Consider the following 24,362-nt stretch of genomic DNA (forward strand, 5'->3'; position numbering starts at 1 on the left):
CTGAAAAAATAAGGAACACTAAACTAGTTCAAAGCACTACCATATTATTGTTATTGTTGTTCATAGAAAAGGCTTCTAGACTACAGGTTTGGTTTTCTGGTGAAATTGTAATTCTGAGGTTAAATCCAATTACATTTATCGTGACGTGTCTGTTCACATGGTACTGTTGTAATAGGATTTTGTTATGTTCAATATTGCTTGAAATGTGTGCCTAAGTAGAGGGCTTATATTTGCAAAGGATTTGAACTTTGATATGCGACTGTGACTGTTGATAAAAAATAGTGATTGTATTGGAAATTTCATTGTACTAATGAATTTACAATAAAAAATGTATATAGTTCATAATTATACTAACTGAGCCTTAATATTTTTGCTTAAGTGAGCTCTTGGTGTTTATTATTTTTAAAGCAGCATTTCCTAAAGTGTATTCCTTATAATATTAATTTAACAAACTAGTCGTTGTTACCATTTCAAAAGGGGTTTATGTTGCCAAATAAATTTGAGAAACATTGAATTAAGTTAAACAGGTTTCTTTATATGAGAACCTCTTAAGGCTGGTGAAATGCATTGTTTCCCCAAACTGTTTGAAACAGTTTTGCAAAGCATGTCCTGGCACTGGTGTTCCACAGAGCTTATTTTGCTTTAACTTAAGATAATTTGAATATAGCAAGAAATTATACCCAAATTTATTTAAAATATCTAGAGTGAATTCAGTCTTATTAAAATAACAATTCTTATCACAGATTTCAAAGTGTTAATTATTTAAGCAATGTCTCTTCTCTTAATTTGTAGGTACGAAAAAAGGACCAGATCAATATTGAAACAAAGAACAAAACTGTTCGTTTTATTGGAGAACTCACTAAGTTTAAGATGTTCACAAAAAATGATACACTGCATTGTTTGAAGGTTAGTAGTGAATCATTTGAAATATTTTTTAATAGACACATCTAAAGTTTTAATGCTTCAGTTTGTAAGTGCTGGGAAATGATGTAATTAAGAAATATTTGATTAATCTATAGGAAGACAAAAGAGGAGTAAAAAGGAACAATAAACAGATGAGCAAAATAGAGAACAAATAATAAGATGGTAGACACAAATAGAACTATAACAGTAATTACATGAAATGTAGAAGGACAAAGTACATTAAGTAAAAGCCTTAAGAATATAAGACTTGATTAAAACAATATTATATGCTGACTGCAAGGAAGATACCCTTAAATATTAACACCAGGAAGCCTAAAATAAAAAGATGGGGGAAATATACCATGGAAGCACTAAAAATAAATAAATAAATAAAAGCACCTGGTTTTATTATTATCAGACAAAGTAGGCTTTAAGGCATGAAGCATTATTAGAAATAAAGAAGCATAGTTCATAATGATGATGAGGTCCTTTTAATAGGAAAGTGTGTTACCTTCCTGAATCAGTATGCATCCAGTACTGTATTTTTAGAATACATAAAGCAAAAAATCGACAAGGAAAGAGAAATAAATCCATAATTACAGTGAGAGACTTGAAAACACCTTTTAGTAGCTGAAAGCATAGGCAGACAACATTAGTAAGTATATTCAGGATTGAACAACCTTAATCTAATTGACACTATACCCAACAGGATCAGAATTTATAGTCTCTTCAAATGCACATGGATGATTCACCAAAATCAACCAAAAAGAAAGTCTCAGCAAGTTCAAAAAATTGAAATTATTCAGATTATGTTTTTTTGTCCACAATAGAATTAAGGTAGAAATTCATTAGTAACTAACTAGTTATGTGTGGTAAAGCTGATGCAGCATAGATGAAATAATTCTTCTACATTTGGAATTGGTCATTACTAACAATAACAAATTTTTAATCAAGTTAATTTCTTTGAGATATCACTAGGTATGTCACACAAAATGGGTCTCATGGGTTCAAATACATTTGGAAAACCCTGAGTTAAACACGTTTCTTTACTGCATGATTTCTTAAGGTATTTAAAATATTAATAATCATTGTAAATATTCAAGGGGTTAAGTCTCCTAAACCTACTTGGAGCATTTCAGGAGACTACAAAGTACATTTGGGGAACTTTGGACAGCATTTTAAGAGAGGTTTGAAAGTTTTTTCAACGCTGTCATTGAAAGGAATCATGCCATGAACAACTTAGACATGTTAGTATATTTCTTTGTATTAATTACTGATGTATATAGGAAGAATATACATTTATTTGACACAGGTTCATTTCTGTACATTTGTTTTAAGGAAATAATCATAAACGTGCGCAAATTTATCTGCAAGAATGTTTGTCACACCATTGTTTATAGTAGCAAAAAATTGTAAACAATTTGGATGTCCCATAAATAAGAATCAGTTAAGTTTTAGTATAGTTCATATTATAAGTACTATGCACCCTTTAAATCATGCCATAGAAGGATAATAAAGACGTGGAAAAATACTCATGTTAGCCCAAAAAAACCAAATTATTAAATGATATGTGTAAATCTTTTTTGGCTTAGAAAATATGCACAGAAAAATATTGGGGGGATAAATAGTAAAATGTGGTAATGTGTTTGTAAATTTCATACAGTAAGGCTTTTGTTGTAAGAAGTTTAAAGGTAAATGTCATATAAACCAAAACCAAAAAGCTATTTAGAAAATATTAGCTATGTATGTGGCATTTGCTTAAATACATAGCATCTCCTGATAAATATAAAATGGGCTTTGATAGATTAGTTTTCATATATCTATCTAAAAGGAATGACATTAAATATCCTGAAGTTTTTAGATAAAATTTTATGGCCTAACACAAAGATACCCAGTGATGAAGCTTGGCATCTAAAGTAGACTAGGTTATTTTTTTTTAGTTGATTTACAATATTGTGTTTAGCTTTTCTTCTTTTTACAGTGACATTTTAAAACTTGTTGCACACATTAGGTGTATAATGTTTTCTTTCTCTAATAGGATTGAATTGTTGTCTTTGTGGTTTTTCATCATTATTATTTTTACAGATGCTTCTATCAGACTTTTCCCATCACCATATTGAAATGGCATGTACCCTACTAGAAACATGTGGAAGATTTCTTTTCAGATCTCCAGAATCTCACCTGAGGACCAGTGTACTTTTGGTAAGGGCTTGAGGATCCTAGCAAGAGGTTGAGGTTCTTGATTTACTCCAGGAGTTAAAAATTTTGACCAGTGCCTTTTATCTTGCTCTGCCATTTAAACACTTCTACCTAAACTAGAACTCCAGCCGTTCCTGGAGAGCTGTAGGAATTTTTCTCATTTGACTGCCAGTGAGTTCACACTATTGTAAAGGGGGATTAAATTCAGCCCCAGATAACTTTTTACAAGTGATGCAGAGGAGCAGGTACTCTGAATACTATTGTGTTAGAGCCCTCTTTGTGGATGTTCTTGATACATCTTTACTGTGCCATAAGCACATAAATTATAAAGCTTAAATTTTTTAAATTGGAAAACATAAAACATAAGCTTGAAAAATTAACATGGGGGGAGAAGATATTTCTTAAGTTAATTAGGATGCCAGCATGGCCATCAAGTTTATTAAGCAATTAAGTTAGTATGCTTATTGGTAATACCCATGCATTCGACTGCAGCCTTTGCAAGGGAGAGAGTGTGGTGGGGGAGGGTGTCAGTATTAGCCCTGGTTTAGGACTCCCCAGGAATAGACTGTCATTACATCAGTGTTGCTTTTAGGGACGTGTTGATTGTGTCTTTTTCTCTAGGTGTGTTATTTTTTTAGAATCTAGTTGTAAGCTTGAATATTTCTCTGGCAATATTTAAAATGAAAAAAATATGGGAATTTATTTCTAGTGAACAAAAATATTAATGTGAAGGCCATCACCTGGAGTTTATTTCCACATTCTCTCTAGGCTTATTCATATAATAGTCATTCCAAGTTCAAATTTTTATTGTAACACAGAAAAAATCTTCCTCCTCTTTGGCTCAAGCTGGTAAGGTTAAATGAAACCTGCATATGAAAATGTAATAGAGATGCCAAGAAAGCTTAGGTTTTAAAAATGTCTATATTTTATTTGTAATATTGAACCCTCTATGTTTACTTTTTGCTAGGGAAAGTTTACTAGTTGTGGTGGTGTGGATACTTATGCCATTGATGGAAACCAGAGTTCTTCCTGCCCGACTGGTTTTCTTCGCTCAGCGGATCTTTCTCCCTCTTGTAGCGAAAGCAGCTAGCCTTTATCATTGATTGTCTTGCTTTCTGGATAGGAGCCTTGTTTATCATATAATGCTTTTGGGGCTCCTCCTATGTGTTAGGCACTGAACTCAGTTCTGCAGGGATGTTATGGCTGGTTGGGGGTGGTTAGTACAAAGAAATGAAACATAGTTGCCATCCTCAAAGTGGTCCATATCTAGTGCTAATTCCAGTGTAGCATTTTAAGTGCTTTAACAGAGAGAGGTATGCAGAGGATTTTATGGGCTCATGGAGGGAGTACTTAAACCAGACTGAATGAGTCAGGAGAGATCTTCCCTAACAGCTTCCCAGTGTTTATTGAGTCTGAATCTTCTGTCAGACCCTTGGGATATAAAAGTGAAAAAGATAGTTCCTGCCCTCATGGAATTTGTAGTCTAATAACCCAGACAGATGGACGGTTGGAACACAGGGAGGGGGATGTAATATAATACTGTGGGTTAGCATAGGGTATTATGTGTATAGATAGAAGAGGCGCTTAATCTAGTCATGGTATGTCAGGAAAGGTTTCCTGGAAAAAATGGTGTTTATTTTAGAGACTCACCTGAGTCTCAGAGGCAGAGAAGAGAGACACACTGAGTCAAGAGGCTGCAGGTAAGACTGGAGACGTAGGCACAGCCCCGAGTATGAGCACTGTGCTAAGGAACGAGGGTTTTCCCCCAGTGGTAGAGAGTAGCTATTGAAGGATGTTAAGCAGGGAGGATAGGTATGATCAGATTTATGGTTTTAGGAAGGTCGGTGTGGAGGAGATAACTGAGGTGGCTGAGGCCAGAGGTAGACAGAACAGTGAAATGGCTGTTTTCAAAACCTACGGGGAAAACAATGAAGAAATGGTAAGGATGGGGGAGTGGGGAATAATAATTGGCTGTATGAAGAATTTTAGGAAGCAGAACTGATGAGATGTGATGGTGAGATACTAGGGACGAGGAAGGGAAAGCGCCCTCAGATAAGACCCCGTATTCCAGCATGAGCATCTGAGCGGGTGATGGTGCCAGTCACAGAGATGAGGGAGGAGGAGGAGGGAGGAGGAGGAGGGTTTGGTTTGAAGCGCAAATGCTTGCGGGATGATCTAAAATGTACCCGTATTTGTTTGGGAACACACATAACCTTTTAACTGGTTTGCATTTAAAATTATTCTTGGCTGATGTTAAAAGTAGTTTGGTGTGGGGACTTCCCCGGGTGGTCCAGTGCTTGAGACTTCTCCTTCCTATGCAGGGGGTGTGGGTTCCATCCCTGGTGGGGGAGCTAAGATCCCACATGCCTGGAGGCCAAAAACAACCAAAACATAAAACAGAAGCAACATTGTAACAAATTCAATAAAGACTTTAAAATTGGTCCACATCAAAAAAGAAAAAAGAAAGTAGTTTGGTATGTGTGTTGGGGGAGAAGGTTCTAAAGTGGTCTACATAACAGGTTGAAACTAGTCTTGATTTAAAACTGTTATGTATGTACAAATGAAAAGTTAAGTGTTGCGTTATGTTTTGTTCAAAGAACTTACAGGGTGAGGTCATTATCTCTAGCTCTGTTAAACATGGAACTGTTCTCTCTGTCTGGAAGAGTCAACATTTAATAAGCATTTACAAATTATAAAATAGATGTCAGGAGAGGAGCTAGGCTACAACGTGTATACTTTAGCAGATTCATAGACAAGAGAAACAATTGTGAAACTTGGTATACCCATAATTGAACTTATGAAAGAGCAGAATTTCCCCCAGTATACAATGGTTTTACGTGTATAGAAAGGCAGACCATGGGAAAGATTTGAATGTGTTTTAAAAAATTCATTCATTACTTTGTATATTAGTAAACATTAATTGCAAGCCTCCCATGTGCTAGGCCAGGCACTGTTTTAGATGCTGGGTTTACATCAGTGAACATGCTGCAGCCCCTGCCCTCCCTGAGCTTGCAGACACAGCCTTCTTTCCAAAGCCTGAAGTCTTGCTTCCACCCGCCACCACCTGCCACCCCAGTCCAGACACCTGCTTGAAGCTCTTCAGTGCTTTCCCTCTACAGGCTTCAAATCCAGCATTGTTACTATGGTCGGTCTGCAGAATCTGGTCTCACCGAGCCTCTCCTCACTCCTTAGAACTGATCTCACGCCATTCCATGCTGGCGCCACGCTTGCCTTCATGTAGTTCCTGTAACTGATCCTTCTCTCCTCATTGCCTCTCGTCTTGCTGTTGCGTCTGCCTCAGGTGCTCTCTCTGTGTCTCTTCTCAACCTTTTGTCATCCTTCAGAGCACAACTCAAATGTCACTTTTGCAGAGAGGCCATCCCTAGCCCACCCTGACTAAAGTGGGCTCTCATTACTCTCCATCTTAGGGCCTTGTTATTTTCCTTCATAACACTATTCACAGTTAGTATTTAAAAGGTTGCTAGTTTATTTGTTGGCTTGTTTATTCTGTCTTCCTACGCCAACTCTTAGGCTTCATGAAGGTAGGAGCCATGTCCGTCTTGTTCACTGGTGACTTCAGTACCTAGTGTAGTGCCTGGCACATAGTAAGTGCCAAGTAAAATGTTAAATGGCTGAATAAATTCAGTAATCTTAATACTTAGTGTGGTGCTGTTTTTAGAACTAGGAGTACTGTTTGAAGATCTTCAGCTGATCAGTCTTTGGTTCTCAACTGGCATCTGGTGGGTAGAGGTGAAGGTTGCTGCACAGAACACCCTCCCCCCACACACCCAGACAAAGACTATCCAGTCCAAAACGTCCGTAGTGCTGAGGTTGAGGATCCTGAAGTAGATGATGATTGACTGCTTTTAATCACCTCCTGGAGCTGATGCTGAGGGCTCTGGACAAGTTGTGAAACTGGGGGCTTTTAGTTTCCTTGTCTGTAGAGACATGTCAGATTTACCTAGTACAACATTGGATGGCACAAGCTCTCAGAATAAGGTTATTCTCAGCTGTTGTGTGTGGAACAGCCAGAGGCATTCACCCCTTTATTTATATTGTTGGTCCTTAATTTCAGTCACTTGTATATAAGCCTTGTTTTACGTAGAGTTCATATAGTTTGGCAGAGTTATAAGTCAAGATATATTTGTAGCAGAGTTCTCTTGAGTATTTTATTGGACAAGGCATAAGACCAAGCAGTTATGGACTAATTTGTTCTAAAAACATGATTAGTGATATAACAATTAGTATGCTTGCATGCTCTTAGAAATACCTAGTAATTGTTTTTTCCCTTTTCTAGCCCTTTATCTTGAAATCTTATCACTGAGAGTAGAACTTTAGTTGGGAAGAAAGAAACCTTAGAATGAAAGTATTTTGACTAGACTTTTTATTTTAGGAACAAATGATGAGAAAGAAACAAGCGATGCATCTCGATGCAAGATATGTCACAATGGTGGAGAATGCATATTACTACTGCAACCCACCTCCAGCTGAAAAAACAGTGAAAAAGAAACGTCCTCCTCTCCAGGAATATGTCCGGAAACTTTTGTACAAGGATCTCTCCAAGGTTACCACTGAGAAGGTAAATCTTAATGAAATCATAGAACAGTAGTCAACTTGAGATTTGTGGTAGTGCTAAGCTTATATAACATTCAACCAAATTAATTCTTTTTCGTCCTGATGATAATAGTACTGATTGCAGTGCACTTTCCTTCTAGCCCTGCACCAAATTGTTTTAGGTCAGGGACATATATTTCAGTTTTCCTAGATCAGCTTGTTTATCAATTGCTTCAGTGCCCCACAAAGTATAGATAGGAAATGTAAGTAGTTTGCATTATTCACATTTTGTAAATGGAGAAATTGAAGCAGAATTGTTAAAGTCCCAGCAGTGGAGTTTAGGAGAGGTAGGATTAAATCCCAAGTTCCATTATGATTGATTCCATACAAGTCATCATAATAAGGAATTCATACGATGATACATAATGTATGGGACATATGTTTTATTTTCCTTTTATGTTAGTAACTTCTTATTCTAATTAAAATGGTAATTCTTCTAAATTTGATGTTAATGCTGTGTGTATATTTGAAACTATTACTTTGTCTCTGATGTTCTGTAATGAATTTGCCTTTAAATATTTTGCTTTCAGTACAGGGGTTCTTAACCTTAAGTAGGCTTTAAGAGGCCCATGATCCTCTGGAACTTAATGATATTGAATCTCTGGGCCTGTCTGTATTTTTCCGGAAGAGGGTCTGTAGCTTTCTTTAGATTCTCAGCAGGGGTCAATTTCCAGAAAAGGTTAAGAACCACTGACCTGTTACCTTAATTATTGTAGTTACCTTGTTAGAACCTTCACTTTTAAGTGAGACATGTTGAGTAAACATTTTTTGGTCAACTCTACAAGTTGAAACAACATGGTATGGAACTTTTTTCTTTTCAGGAAAAAAAATTGAAGCAAATTAACTTCTGGACAGAGGAAACCTATGGGGAGGATAAGAGGCATGGAATAATACATGTGTCATGGGTGGGCAGGGTAGAAGGTAATGACGAATGAGCGCAACTTTGAAAATTGAAGCCACCTTCAGGGATCCAGAGACAGTAGTTGTTTAAGACAACAGGATTTGAAAGCTGTTTTAGAATTGGCTAAAAGTTTGTAAAGTATGGAATGCTTATGCATTTGAGATGACATTAACATTTCCATTGAAGCTGATATGAGAACATATTTAGTGCTTGAAAGGTGGATTGTGGATATAGAGTAGAGATGAAAGGACTACTTTACATTCTGCCTACAGTATCCATTTTCTTTCAGAATAAAAATGGAAAGAACTTGATGATGACTAGAGCTCTGCTGATTATCTCATTACCAGTAGAGATTTTGAAAGTAATAGCTAACTTTTATGGGGTGCTTGTAATGCGCCAGACACATTCCTACGTACTTCACGCACTTTAACTTGTCTAACCCTTAGACCAGACTTATGGAGTAAGTGCCTATCATCCCCCCTTCACGTGCAAGGAAACTGTGTGATGTCAGTCTTGATGTTGTGTCCTCCATCTTTTTTTTTTTTTAAGATTTTTTTGATGTGGACCATTTTTTTTTTTAAGTCTTTATTGAATTTGTTACAGTATTGCTTCTGTTTTATGTTTTGGTTTTTTGGCCTCGAGGCATGTGGGATCTTAGCTCCCTGTCCAGTGATCGAACCTGTACCCCATGCACTGGAAGGCAGAGTCTTAACCACTGGACCACCAGGGAAGTCCTGTGTCCTCCATCTTAAGGGATCTTTTAACCAGTTGACCTTGGGTTTATTTCCTTATTGGAAATTTTTCATTTATAAAAAGAAGTGTCTGAGGTTATTTACATCAAATGATGCACAAAAGAAAACATTATTTTTGTTAAATCTTGGGTATTTCTTTCAGTGACCTGAGTATGAGTGTATACTGTTAGCTTGATTGAAGTCCTGGCAACTCTAGGAAATTTAAGGGCGTTATGGAAAGATAAAGGGAAAATGTGAATAAATTTTACCAATAATTAGAAAAATCTTATTTTTCCTATCTCTAAAGTTGAAGAGGCTGGTAGAGAATCTCTAGAGTATTTTCCGTTTCAAAAGTTCTGTGACTGTACAATCATAATAAAATATTTGTATTATAGGGTATTTTGGACTACTTAGTGCTTATCTTAGTAATTTAAACAAAATTCTCTTCATTTAGGTTTTGAGACAGATGCGAAAGTTGCCTTGGCAGGACCAAGAAGTGAAAGACTATGTGATTTGTTGTATGATAAACATCTGGAATGTGAAATATAACAGCATTCATTGTGTAGCCAACCTCTTAGCAGGACTAGTGCTCTACCAGGAGGATGTTGGAATCCATGTTGTGGATGGAGTTTTAGAAGATATTCGATTAGGAATGGAGGTAACAAAGACCTGCAGCAAATTGGAATCTGTGGACAATTTAGACAGCCTTTAAGTCCTATTATTGAAAAATAAGGATTTGAAAACCCTCTTTTCCCCATATGGTGTCATTTACTATTACTTTTTTGAAGATAATGATTTCTTAATAAACCCTGTTGTGTTAGATTTCCTAGTCTTCTCTCAGGCTAATGCTGAAGTATTTTTTGCCTTTTCTTCAAGTCCAGTTAAGCTTATTTTAGAAGAGTATAGTAAATTTTTATTATTTCCTGGTTACTATTGGCATTCACATTATAGGAATTCATAAATTTATTAATTAGGAGAATTGGTAATCATTTGATAAGAATTTCTGTAAGAATTTCCCTCTTGCTATATGCTTGTTGTTTCCTTAATTCACGGATTTCAGAGAAAATAAGTCACAGAGGGCTGATAGGGAGAATTACATTTTAACTGTTTCATAAACTATTAATTCATTTAACAATAGCTTAATATTAAATTTAATACTTAACATGTTCTTTTTATTAAAACATTTTAAAGGTAGACATTTCTTAGAGAGAGATAAAGGACACCCAGAAGTGACTACCGATTAGAAAAGAACCCATTATTTATTCTCTGTTCAGTGAGTGATGTTGTCAAGTGACATAGGGGAATTTTACCTCTTCTCAAACACATTGCTATTCTTTAATGGAAATCTGCTTTTTTTTTCTTCCCCCTTTAGGTTAATCAACCTAAATTTAATCAGAGACGTATCAGCAGTGCCAAGTTCTTAGGGGAACTTTATAATTACCGAATGGTGGAATCCGCTGTTATTTTTAGAACTCTTTATTCTTTTACTTCATTTGGTGTTAACCCTGATGGCTCTCCAAGTTCACTGGACCCTCCCGAGCACCTTTTCAGGATTAGACTAGTGTGCACTATTTTGGATACCTGTGGCCAGTACTTTGACAGAGGTTCTAGTAAACGAAAACTCGATTGCTTCCTTGTGTATTTTCAGGTACATAAATTGAAATAAGCAGTTGGCATCATTTAATGCATTGCTTGTGTTATAAAAATATTAGAGAAGAAACCCTGTAGCATTCATATATGATGTATAAGATATATTCATAGTTAGGTGAGATTTATTCTTCTTGCAAGTATGCTTAGCTTTAGACGTTTTAAAATAACATGATGGGGATTTCCCTGGCGGTCCAGTGGTTAAGACTCTGTGCTTCCTGCAGGGGGCACAGGTTCGATCCCTGGTCAGGGAACTAAGATCCTGCATGCCACACGACATGGCCAAAAAAAAGAAAGAAAAATTTTAAAAATATATATATGATGAATTCTATCATAAATATTCTGATTACATTTTAAGTTTTATAATTGATGATTGATCATTAATTTTGGGAATTATTTTGGTGCTTTTATAAATTTGGTTTAGTAAGTTTAATAAGTTTGGTTTAGTAAGTTTAATAAGTTTATAAATTTGGTGTAGTATGGATTATTTTGTATTTGGTACGTAATTCATGAATCAAATTACTTGTAATATTTATGCATTTGATAATATTCTCACTCATCTGTGTTCTGGTTTTATATCTAAAATTCTTGTTTCTAAATTTTAAAAAAAACCCATCATTAACATTGAAAGAAATATTTGTTCATTCATTGCTAAACTCTTGGGTTGTGCTTTCCATATCTTAAGTTACTTATGTAAACTGGTGATTTAGAGCAAGTACAGTATAAATTAAATTCAGATACAAATACAGAGACAGTTCTGCAGCTTCTATACAGTTCATGTTCCAAAAGTTAGCTGTAGCTTGGTTGTCTGGAACCTAATCATTATTTCCCATCAAATACAATGTTATAAGTACTGATTAGGGGGAATAGCTCACTATCGAATTCTCCAGATGTTACTGAAATAAAGTACCAATGGTACCATTCAGTTCTATTTGATCATTCCTTTCTATCTAATCTGTTATGTTGTTTTTGTTTACCCATTGACAAAGAAAATAAATTTAAAACTACAAATTTGAGGTGTCAAAAATACATCCACATAGTAGCTAATGTTAAGTGGGGGTAACTACTCTTGGGGAAGAGCTGTTTGTAACTTTCTCCTATTACTTTATCTTTGCATTAGAGGGTAACTTGTTACTCTCTTGTTTTCTGAATTGATGAGCCAAAAATGGGGAAGGTGTGTTGAAGATTTGAGACTCAGATTCTCTGTTCCATGTAAGAAATGCCTTAAGTTGGAGACTGCCTGTATTTAAAACCAAAGTTTTGCTGCAGAATATCAGTAATCACTATCAGTGTCCAAAGCAGGATCCCTTTCAGAAGAGTGTTATTATTTGCACTCACTCTAACATCACTGGCAGAGAGAAAAGAGCCACTCAGAAATATTCAGGAGTAGAAAGAGACAAAAGTATTTTCCACATTGATTAATAGCAGGAATGTGTAGCAGGGATATACTTAGGGCACGGGAGTAAGAAGTGAGTGAGGCCTGGGAGATGCAGCCAGTGTGTGCTGCCTGTAACACAGTGTCCAGTTACATATTGGAAGGCAGATAGAAAGGCTCACTTGCAGCAGTGCTTCTAAACTTCAGTGTGTACACACATCACCTGGCTATATTGTTAAGATGCACACTGTGATTCAGTTGGCCTAGGGTACGGGACGTCTCAGATTCTGTATGTCTAATAAGCTCTGAGTCCCCACACTTTGAGTAGCGAAGACCTAGAAGAAACTGGACAGGAAGATTAAACACCCAGAGGAACACCTGTTTATATACAAGTAAATTCATGGGTTGTGCTTTTTAGTTAAACTTGAGAATTACAAGTACAAAATAGAATGAAGGAGCCAAGCCAGGAGACGAGGGAAAATATCTAAATGGTGCCATATACACAGTAGATGTTCAATAAATGCTTGTTGATTACTGATTTTTATATATTCAAAAACCCTATCTTCAGATACTTTGACTCTTTAAAAAAAATCAAAGCAGGTAGTATAGAGAAAATAATTATAATTTATCAAAACCGTTGCCTTTGGGGCTTCCCTGGTGGCGCAGTGGGTGAGAGTCCGCCTGCCAATGCAGGGGACACAGGTTCGTGCCCCGGTCCGGGAAGATCCCACATGCCGTGGAGCGGCTGGGCCCGTGAGCCATGGCCGCTGAGCCTGCGCATCCGGAGCCTGTGCTCCGCAACGGGAGAGGCCACAACAGTGAGAGGCCCGCGTACCGCAAAAAAAAAAAAAAAAAAAAAAAAACCAAAAAAAAACCGTTGCCTTGAATTTGGTTGTTTTTGTAAAATTAAATATTTAAGCCCTATTTGGGATTTGGGAGTGGAGTTTCTGCCTGGTTTCAGTACCTGAAAATTTATTTGCTGTTTTATTTATTTATAATTTTTCCTTGCCTTTAAAAAAAGATTATGACAGTTACAATAAAAAATATATTTAAATTAAAGTCACCAGATGGCTTAGGAACTATATACATGGAGGGAAATAAATGTGCTAGGATCATTGCTGTTGACCATTAATAAAAATGGTAGGTGTCTTGTACAACTCTTTAGTTGTTATAACTAGGTGATGTCACGATACAGATTATTTTAAATATTTTGTTATTAATTTCTTATAGCTAAATTTATTTTTCATTTGTTATCAGCGTTATGTTTGGTGGAAGAAAAGTTTGGAGGTTTGGACAAAAGACCATCCATTTCCCATTGACATAGATTACATGATCAGTGACACACTAGAACTGCTAAGACCAAAGATCAAACTCTGTAATTCTCTGGAAGAATCCATCAGGCAGGTACACGACTTGGAACGAGAATTCTTAATAAAACTAGGTAAGCAATTAATTACAGAGAGAAAATAAAGATGGTATTTGGCAGATCGTTTCTAGAATTTGCTTTATAATGTTTTCAGTTAGCGTTTACTTTTGTATACTTTCTGTTTTTTGATGTTGAGTGTTACATAATAGTGTTAGGTAAGACCTGGCTGACTTATTTCTTGATTTCATTAAATATTCCCAAATTGGAGGAAAACAGTCATGTAAAACTTGAAGCAAATAATAATGATGGAAAAAATATACTCCTGTCAGCCTCTCTTAATTTTAGAATTTTTGGTTGCTAATTTAAAACCTACTTTTGATTAAAGCATCTCATATACAGTATATATTTTCAATAACACTATTTCCTAAGACAGTGCAGGCTTGACACTATATAAGGGGAGTGCCAGTTAGAAGTTTGAAACTATCCTACCAAATTTTAGATCCTAGTCACTGGGGGAGTTGTCTCTGTTTCTAAAGACTAGAGAACATGTGAGAAACGTGCTACAGGAGGATTGGTCACTTTACTTTCTCAGTATTCTTCTGCGATTGTTCTGGAAGAAGAGGTAGCATTTGAATGGCTCCCCTAAAGGACTGTAGGAGCCGACCAGCCTTGCCAGCGGAAATAACTGGAACAGGGTGGGGCCTTACCAGTCTGGTATGCTTGCTGATAGTTCTTAGCATGTTGTATTGTAGTCATTTCAAAGTGACATATAGTTTCAGCCTATGAAGCTAGTATTTTATTAGGAGATTATTTATTAGGAGACCCTTACCTTGACCAGTTATACTAATTGTATACATTTACTATGTTGCATATCTGAAAAACCACTTTTCATGGCAAAGGCATTGGTGATCCTTTTCCTTTAAGACTATTTTTTCATATTACATCCAGCATATTAATAGGGTTTCTTTCTCCAAGGTAAATCCTGTTTTGGAGAATTCGATTGCTGTTATCTATTTGAGCATTATTTGAAAGGTGCTACTGATTATGCAACTATTCACTTTTCCTAATTCTCAACCCATAAAGGCGTATGTGATTCTTTTTGTTCTTTGAACTTTGTCCCAAGTTATCTACTTTCTTTTCCTTTTCAGATTTCTAATTGTATAAAATGATCGTTTCAAGTAGAGTGTTTATTTATCTACGTACTTATTTCATTTACTTTATATGCTTTGAAATAGTCTTAGCCTTGTTTCCCAAAGACTTTCATGAGTGGCTCTCTCTGTATAGTGGGCATGAGGAAATACTAGTTGGATACCCAGTTTGGTAGCAGTAAAGAAAGCAGTATGCTTTATCCTTTATCGAGCAAAGAGTTAAATTAAAGGACTTCGGGCTTCTTTTGAGGAGTCTGTCCTTGTTTAGAATATGGAAAGGAAAAAAATAGGTCACCATTTGCCAGTGCAACTCTAAGGATGGTGGCAACTGGAATCAATATGCTCCCAAGTCATCCCATTTTCCTTCTGTTTTAGAGTCTAAATATCATAGAGAAGATATACATGAATAAATCTATATTAAATCTGTTTCTTGTTGGTAAACCATGAGATAATATAGCATCTTGCTTTTGGTAGCTTTTTGTTTTCAAGCACTTGCAAATTCATTATCATTTCAATCTTATAGCTACCCAATGCTAACTTAATAGTTAGCATTTTCTTATATTTTAAAAACCATTTTAATATTATTAAAAGTAATGAAGTGTTCATGGCAGAAATTTTGAAAAATGCCAAGAAGACAGAAATCACTGATATTTCATATGCACGGAGAATCATGTGTTAACATTTTGATATATGTTCTTCTATTTAAAAAATATTTATTCACGTGTTTGCAGTTTTATAACTGAAATTTTTTTCTAATATATTATGAAATTTCTTCCTGACATGAAATACTTTTCTAAATATTTAATTTTTTACAAAACTGGCTATTTTCCTTTGTATGAATGTGTTAATTCTGTTGTTTGACACATTATTTCTAATCTTGCACCCCTATAAATAACATTATTATGTTACTTTTGTGTGTATCTTGGTTTTCTCAGGATAGAAAGAATTATTGGCTCTAAGACACACTTTTTTTTTTTTTAACATCTTCATTGGAGTATAATTGCTTTACAATGGTGTGTTAGTTTCTGCTTTATAACAAAGTGAATCAGTTATACATATACATATGTTCCCATATCTCTTCCCTCTTGCATCTCCCTCCCTCCCACCCTCCCTATCCCACCCCTCTAGGTGGTCACAAAGCACGGAGTTGATCTCCCTGTGCTATGTGGCTGCTTCCCACTAGCTATCTATTTTACGTTTGGTAGTGTATATATGTCCATGCCACTCGCTCACTTTGTCGTAGCTTACCCTTCCCCCTCCCCATTTCCTCAAGTCCATTCTCTAGTAAGACACACTTTAAGAACAAAACCAAAATGGTAATAGGCAATGTAATTTAATTCTGGTTTGGAAGTTCTAGATTATATTATAATATTATAAAAGGAACAGAAATGGGAAGAATAAAAGTGAAAGAAGAAAAGTCATATGAATAAATTACTTATAAAACAGAAGAGTGTATTTCATAAATTAAAAATAAAATCAGTAGAATAAAATAAAAGCCCAGAAGTTGCCCCAATTAAATACAAAACAATTTAGTGTATGACGAAATAGGAATCTTAAAAATAGGATAAGAACAACAGGTGAGCATTTAGGGGGGAAATTGATATAAAGCCACATCTTATGTCATCAAACTCCAGATGGATTGAGGAGTTAAATATTTATTTTCTAAAAGTTAAAAATAGATCTGATCATCAGATATTTGGAGAGGTGGTAATTTTCCTAAATTTTAAAATGATGCAAGAAAGCACACATATGTTGGCAGATTTGGGTGTTTAAAACTTTTGTACGATGAAAGAAATAACTAAGATTGAAGTGAAAATAGTTTCTGTGCCAGGTTATTATCACTTACATAAAGAACACAGGTAAATTGATACACAACAGATAGATGAACATAACATAATCAAATGAGGGAGGGCAGGGAAGAGTTGGTATTTTTATTGAGTACTTCCAGTTTGCCAAAATTAAAGTGGAAGGTAATGTTGTTCATATTTGACAAGTGAGTTATGTAAAGCCCAAATCAAAATACTAGGTTAACAATCGAGCCAGAATTCAAAGACTGTGCTCTTTCTGACATATTAAGTATGTGGGGAAAATGCTCAGCATGTCTAGTGAGCAGAGAAATACAAATGAAAACCATTTGAAAGGGAGTATCACAATTATTACTCTGTCTGTTATGAGCAGGAAAACTGAGGCACCAAGCAGCTCAAATTCAAGAGAACAGTATTTGATTTTGGTCCCCAAGTACACTTAATTCTGACCCACATTTTAAATATTTTACTGTCTAGATTTTACGTTTTGTTAACCGTATGTCCTTTGTACATTTTTATCTGCATTGTTTATTTTAGATTGACAGTGTCCTAGAGGTCAGCAACTGAACGGTTTATTATACAGCTTAGCAAATGCAAAATATATTTATAAACTGCTTTTGAAACTAACTTGCAATGCAAATGAAAATATGTTAGAAATAGTAGGATTTTCCTTACAAATTAGATGTACGGCTATCAAAACAAAGCTACTTATCCATTAGAGTTCTTCCCATGACACGTATTTTAAAGTGGCTATAAAAAAGGTATAATGGTATATTAGGCCATGTGAGTTTATCAGCACTGTGATATTTTTATTGAGAGTGCTTAGATTTATATAGTCCTGACTTTTAATTTTTTGCGTTTGATAACATAAAAGCCCAATATATTGCTTCTGAAATTCCAAATAAATAAATAAATAAATAAATAAAATAGTAAGTTAATGGTATCTCAATCTGAGATAGCAGTTTTTTCCCTCAGTATTATTTTTCTTTTAAAACAGATCTCTCTGAGCTTTATCCATCTTTTCTCAATTTTTTTTTTTTTTAATTTCCAAACTTGAATGTACCTACTTTCATCACTCTGTACATCTGTGTTTTTGTCAGTTCTTAATTGGTTAGACTTAAGACACTGGAGTAATTTTTTGTTTTTGTTGGTTGTGTTAGTTATTCAAACTTTCTGGGCTTCAGTATACCTCATAAAATGAAAGGGTTAAATCACATCGTCACTAAAGTTTCTGTCTGCTCTAATTGTCTAAGATTCTGTGAATAAACAAGTATTTACTAAACACCTACTGTGTATTTATCAATATATGGCCTCTAATGAGTTTTGAATATATAAAAAAAGTTTTTTGTTCTCAAGGCTCTTATAATCTGATGTAACATGTATTGAAATCATTAGAAAAACCATTTCATGGTGTATCTTTAAATGTAAAGTGCTGTGATCAATTCTCCAAGTGCTTTAGAGTAAGTAGGAGGAAAAGTAGTACTCAGTGAGTTTATGCAGGAAGTGAAACTTAGACTGAATTTGAAGAATGTATAGGATTTGAAAGTGCATATTGAACGATATTCTCTATGGAGAAGCAATTTGATGATCACGAACGCAAGGTAGTGTACTTTGTGACACAGAAGAGTCTACCCCAACTACAGGAAAAGGCTTGTTTAGGACTAGGGAGCGTGGGGAAAAGTCGGATCAGATGAGACCATGGTATGTGCATCTTGAAAGTAGAGAGTAGTTTGGAACTCAAATGACAATAAAAAAGAATTGACTAGGCAGCAAAATGTGGATGAACATGAGGAGGAGGAAGGAGATTCAAGCCAGGGAATTCCCTTTGGAGGAACACGCTGTTACTGAAGAAAAAAACAAGCTCTTTGGTGACACAGCTGTTAGATGTGTCACCATATAGCTTTGCCTCTTTCCCTCAGTCTTAATTTGCAGACATTCAAATTGATAGTCAAATGTGACTTCTCCATTAAAGCGATGTAATTTTATTATATCATTGAGTTTTTAGAGATTCTTGAAATATCATTTGATAAAAAGTGTGACCAAGGTTGCATTGTATGTGGCTGAAGCTGCACCTTATGTGCTGCTGCTGTTTGCCTTTGTTCATCTGAGACTGAGATAAACAGTTTGAAGCTCTGAGAAAGGGAAAAAAAAATTTTTTTTTTTGGCTAGTGGTTAAGAAATGTATCAGTGCTCCTTTGTTGAAATAAAGATCTAATTAAGTTTTTTAAATGGTTCTCAAAATAGTTTTAAATTCTGTTCTTATTTTATTCTGAGAACATGGCTATTGAATTATCTTAATACATACTTTAAGTGGTGTAATACTCACTGTCGAAAACTTGCCTTTATCTTTTTTTTTTTTATGTCTTTTTCTACTTTCTCCTCACTTCAAGGCCTAGTAAATGACAAAGACTCAAAAGATTCTATGACAGAAGGAGAAAATCTTGAAGAGGATGAAGAAGAAGAAGAAGGAGGAGCTGAAACAGAGGAACAATCTGGAAATGAAAGTGAAGTGAATGAGCCAGAGGAAGAGGTGATGACTTTTATTTATAGCAAAATAGGTACATTTGTAAGAGTATTTTGATTATATGAGCCAATATTTTCTTTAATGTATAAAATAAGATCTCCTCTTTAGTTTTATTAGAGTACATGTAACTAGTAGTATATGTCTATTATAAAACTGCTGGATTAATTAAGAGGTTTTTTTTTTACAAGTAAGAAAATACTGATCATAGGATTTTAAAAAATTACCATTTTTTTTAGAGCAGTTTTAGGTTCACAGCAAAATTAAGGGGAAGATACAGAGATTTCCCATATGTCACCTGCTCGTACCTACTCACACAACCTTCCCCCATTGTCAACATCCCCCACCAAAGTGGTACATTTGTTACAACTGATGAACCTTATAGCAACACATCGTGATCACCCTAAGTCCATTAGTTACATTACAGTTGACTCTTGGTGGTGTACTTTGTATGGGTTTAGGTAAAAGTATAATGACATGTATCCATCATTATGGTTAGGATTTTTATTTAATAAGCAATTTGAAGACAAAAAATTGTTTGATCTGCTATGTATCTTTTTTCTTTTTAAAAAATTTTATTTATTTAATTATGGCTGCGTTGGGTCTTTGTTGCTGTGCGCAGGTTTTCTCTAGTTGCAGCGAGCGGGGGCTACTCTTTGTTGCGGTGCGCGGGCTTCTCGTTGCGGTGGCTTCTCTTGTTGTGGAGCATGGGCTCTAGGCACATGGGCTTCAGTAGTTGTGGCTTGCGGGCTCTAGGGCGCAGGCCCAGTAGTTGTGGCGCACGGGCTTAGTTGCTCCGTGGCATGTGGGATCTTCCTGGACCAGGGCTCGAACCCGTGTCCCCTGCATTGGCAGACAGATTCTTAACCACTGCGCCACTGGGAAAGTCCCGATCTGCTATGCATCTTAATCTCACTTTTGTTTTTTTGGCCACACCGTGCAGCATGTGAGATCTAAGTTCCCCAACCAGGGATTGAACCTGTGCCCCCTGTGGTGGGAGCACAGAGTCTTAACCACTGGGTCACCAGGAAGTACCCTTAATCTCACTTTTGAGTGTGGACTTTTTAACCTATAGATTTTATGAAAAAATTATGGACTAGATGTTAATAACTTTGCTTTTTCCCAGATCTGATAGTATAGGAAATCTGAAAATCATCATGTACCATAATCATCAGCGTGCCCTTTTGTTTTTACAACTCTGTTAGGCCAAACCATATGAAATGACTGTTCTACCATTTCGGACCTACCAAAATGTATTTTCACATATGATTCAACCTAATAGTCTTAATTTGTTCCTTTTTTCTTCTAAAGCTGCTTAAGTTTTAAAAATTCCACCTAAAACAATAGAGTATCTGGGGTTTGCTTCATAACCTGGAAGTAGACTGGGCAATGAGTTAGGGATATACAAGAAGCTATAACCTGACCATTAGTTAATAATTGTTCAGTTGTGTAATGGGTAAGGGTTCCTTATGCTATTCTGTCTACATTAATATATATTTAAATTAGAAAGTTAAGAAAATGAAAAGCAGGATGAATAAGAATAACAATAAAATACTGATGAATATAAAATTTAAACCATGGAATTAGCACTTTTTCACTTTGTAAGCTTATAATTATGATATGTGTATGGTTTCTTTGTGACTCTTGGGTTCTAAAAGCATTTAGGAGAGTGTGATAATTTAGAAGTGTGATTTTAATTAAATATTTTAAAAGTTTAAATTTATAATCAATATTTAAATGTTTTGTGGAAATTGGATTTATTAAATTTTTAAGTTTTGATTTACTTGAGTAAATAGAATACAAATGTTTAGAGGATATGGGTTGTTTAATGTATAAAGGAATGTAAATTATTTAAGGCATTCATAAGAGAGATTCATAAACTGGATTTTTAAAAAGCTTCATTTAGTGTGAAAGAAAAATGACCCATAGGGACTTCCCTAGTGGCGCAGTGGTTAAGAATCCGCCTGCCAGTGCAGGGGACATGGGTTTGAGCCCTGGTCCGGGAAGATCCCACATGCCGAGGAGCAGCTAAGCCCATGCGCCCCAACTACTGAGCCTGTGCTCTAGAGCCCGCGAGCCGGAACTGCTGAGCCCGTGCTCTAGAGCCCGCGAGCCAGAACTGCTGAGCCCGCATGCCACAACTACTGAGCCTGTGCTCTAGAGCCCGCGAGCCGGAACTGCTGAGCCCGTGCTCTAGAGCCCGCGAGCCAGAACTGCTGAGCCCGCATGCCACAACTACTGAAGCCCATGTGCCTAGAGCCTGTGCTCTGCAACAAGAGATGCTACTGCAATGAGAAGCCTGTGCACCATAACGCTCACTGCAACTAGTGAAAGTCCACGTGCAGCAATGAAGCCCCAACACAGCCAAAAATAAATAAATTAATTAATTTTGAAAAATGACCAATAATTTAAGGAATTAAGATTTTCTATAGTTAGAAGTAGAAATCCCTGTCTTTTTTTTTTTTTTTTAGCCCTGAAGGTCTGTAACTATTAATGAACATTTCGTATGATTTGACTGCATAGCAAGTAGCTTTGCTGTTAGTTAAAAATGAATTATTGTGTAAAAGGCAGCATAAATAATAATGTATGGTTTTTATAATTGGTTAGCATTTATAGGCAGTAGAAATACACCTTTGTGTTGTTATTTTGCTACCACTTTTTCCCCCAGTTTTATTGAGATATAATTGATATAACATTGTATTAGTTTAAGGTGTACATATAACATAATGATTTGATATATATATATATAGAGAGAGAGAGAGAGAGAGAGAGAAATGATTACCATAATAAGCTTAGTTAACATCCATCACCTCACGTAGTTATAAATGTTTCTTTTGTGTGTGTGATGAGAACTTTTAAGATTTACTCTTAGCAAATTTCAAATATACAATACAGTATTGCCAGCACTTTCTCTTTCCAACCTGACCACTCCCCTAAAGTAGATATAAATAAATTGATAAAAATTTAGAACTGGAATATGTTTCTATAATTGATTTCTATGTAAGAGATGGACATTGCTATATTCCTTTTTTTAAAAAAAGAAAAATAATTAATTAATTAATTCTTGGCCTTGTTGCATCTTCGTTGCTACATGCAGGCTTTCTCTAGTTGTGGCGAGCGAGGGCTACTCTTTGTTGCGGTGTGTGGGCTTCTCATTACAGTGGCTTCTCTTGTGGAGCATGGGCTGTAGGCATGTGGGCTTCAGTAGTTGTGGCACACGGGCTCAGTAGTTGTGACACATGGGCTTAGTTGCTCTGCGGCACGTGGGATCTTCCCGGACCAGGGCTCGAACCCGTGTCCCTGCACTGGCAGGCAGATTCTTAACCACTGCACCACCAGGGAAGTCCCTATATTGCTTTTTTAAAAAATGAGTTTTTTGTAGAAACATTCAATTATATAATTTAAATTGGCTTATTAAGTACTTTATAACAACAAAAGGAAATGAGAGAGTATTTCCATTTTGTGTTTTTAGACTAATCTTATGGCTGTCTTTGCATTTTGCTACTGCACTAATCAGATAAAGAATCTAATAAATTAAACATCCTCAGTAAATATGACATTGAAGAGTGACTCATTTTCCTATAAATTTCTCATTTGAATAGTTGTATTATATTTTCTCCTCTAAACGCATTTTCTCCTTTTCAGGAGTGAACTTTATAATTTTTAAAATTGTATCATTTTAACTATTTCTTTTCCAGTTGCAAAGTGGATATTATACATAATATATGTGTGTTTCCTAAGTGGAAAAACAAAATGTTCAATAGGATGACTCATGAGCCTTGTCTGGGAGGAGAATTGAAAGGAATGGTTGGTTTACTTTAAGGAAATGGAGTTGGAATTGTTTGCTCTCCCACCCGAGACCATCCTTTCCCACCAGTACCCTCCAAACATAGGGAGGAGAACATTTTTTTGTGTGTGTGTGTGGTATGCGGGCCTCTCACTGTTGTGGCCTCTCCCGTTGCGGAGCACAGGCTCCGGACGCGCAGGCTCAGCGGCCATGGCTCACGGGCCCGGCCGCTCCGCGGCATGTGGGATCTTCCCGGACCGGGACACAAACCCGTGTCCCCTGCATCGGCAGGCGGACTCTCAACCACTGCGCCACCAGGGAAGCCCACATTTTTAAAGAGAGAAGATGGGTCGATTATAAAGTAGTAAGAACAATGTAGGATATTCTGTAAATATTTGCCTCGACTGAGAAAGAACAGGGCTGGAGTGGAACTCTTCAGGAAAGTTGTACTCTTCCTTTCCATCTTGGTCCACAACTCTTCCAAGCTCCATATGGCCTTTTGAAGTTATTCTTAGCACGTAACAACCAGAATATTTTCTTCTCAGTATCAGCTGGGTAAATTAAAAGTAACTTTAAAGATGAAGTAAATGTTCTGCTGCTAAAATTCTAATTTTCTGCAGCATTTTAGAGAAAGTACAAGATTTATTATTGTAATAGCAATAATATTTATTGAGCATGGTCATTGTGTTCATATTACCATTTCTCTTGGCACCCTATGAATTAGGTGATAAATAAGGCACAGATACGTTTATTATTTGCCCCAGGTCCTAGCAAGCCAGCATTTGAACTTGGACAGTTTGACTTGTGCTGTGCTGACCACCTGCTTTCCTTACCAGCTCATGTGATCTGTTGACTTCCTCACCTCACAGGTTATTATGACCATGGGATTAGGACAGGGAGATTTCTTGTTCAGCATTTTAATTTCAAAAGTTAATCGGTTTTATTTTGCCTGAGCAATATAAAAAATGGTGAAAGAAAAGAGTTAATGCGTTTTAGCTTAGTTTTTGAATAGGAAGCATCTTTCAAGTGTTAAGAAATGATTAATTTTTTCCAAGGGCCAATTTAAGAGCATTTCTATTGCAAATTTAAATTTGAATTATAGAATTATGTCAAAAAAGGTTAATGCATTTGAAAAAAAAGTTAATGCCTTTCTGTATTTTCCTCAACTATTTGCACTTCAGAAATTCTAAAAGTTTTCAAATGTCTCTATATAAGTAATAATGCACTGTTTGGATTTTTAAAATCAATTTCTGTGTATACTAGAAGTGTTATAACAAATTTAAATCATTTGTTTTCTCTTAGGAATTATTTCTCATTCACTTTATTTCTCTTGGCACAACGAGAAGCAGCTGGGTTTAGTGTAGT

At 35.8% G+C, this 24,362-nt stretch overlaps 1 protein-coding gene and 1 long non-coding RNA gene across 5 annotated transcripts in view; both read left to right on the forward strand.

Annotated features, from left to right (window-relative positions):
- LOC125963548 (uncharacterized) overlaps positions 1–24,362 on the forward strand; it is a 268,458-nt gene that overhangs the window by 107,515 nt on the left and 136,581 nt on the right. The window lies entirely within an intron of this gene.
- UPF2 (UPF2 regulator of nonsense mediated mRNA decay) overlaps positions 1–24,362 on the forward strand; it is a 212,855-nt gene that overhangs the window by 55,422 nt on the left and 133,071 nt on the right. For all 4 annotated transcript variants that reach the window (XR_007475620.1, XR_007475621.1, XM_033439209.2 and 1 more), the window contains exons 10-16: positions 793–906; positions 2,989–3,105; positions 7,496–7,681; positions 9,803–10,006; positions 10,721–10,996; positions 13,628–13,811; positions 19,080–19,219. Coding sequence is in view for 2 of the 4 variants with exons in the window: in XM_033439209.2 (XP_033295100.1) it covers positions 793–906; positions 2,989–3,105; positions 7,496–7,681; positions 9,803–10,006; positions 10,721–10,996; positions 13,628–13,811; positions 19,080–19,219 (1,221 nt within the window). In the remaining 2 variants the exon portion in view is untranslated. The remainder of the gene's footprint in view (positions 1–792; positions 907–2,988; positions 3,106–7,495; positions 7,682–9,802; positions 10,007–10,720; positions 10,997–13,627; positions 13,812–19,079; positions 19,220–24,362) is intronic.

Source organism: Orcinus orca, chromosome 2 (assembly GCF_937001465.1).
Source record: "Orcinus orca chromosome 2, mOrcOrc1.1, whole genome shotgun sequence".
Lineage (NCBI taxonomy): Eukaryota > Metazoa > Chordata > Mammalia > Artiodactyla > Delphinidae > Orcinus > Orcinus orca.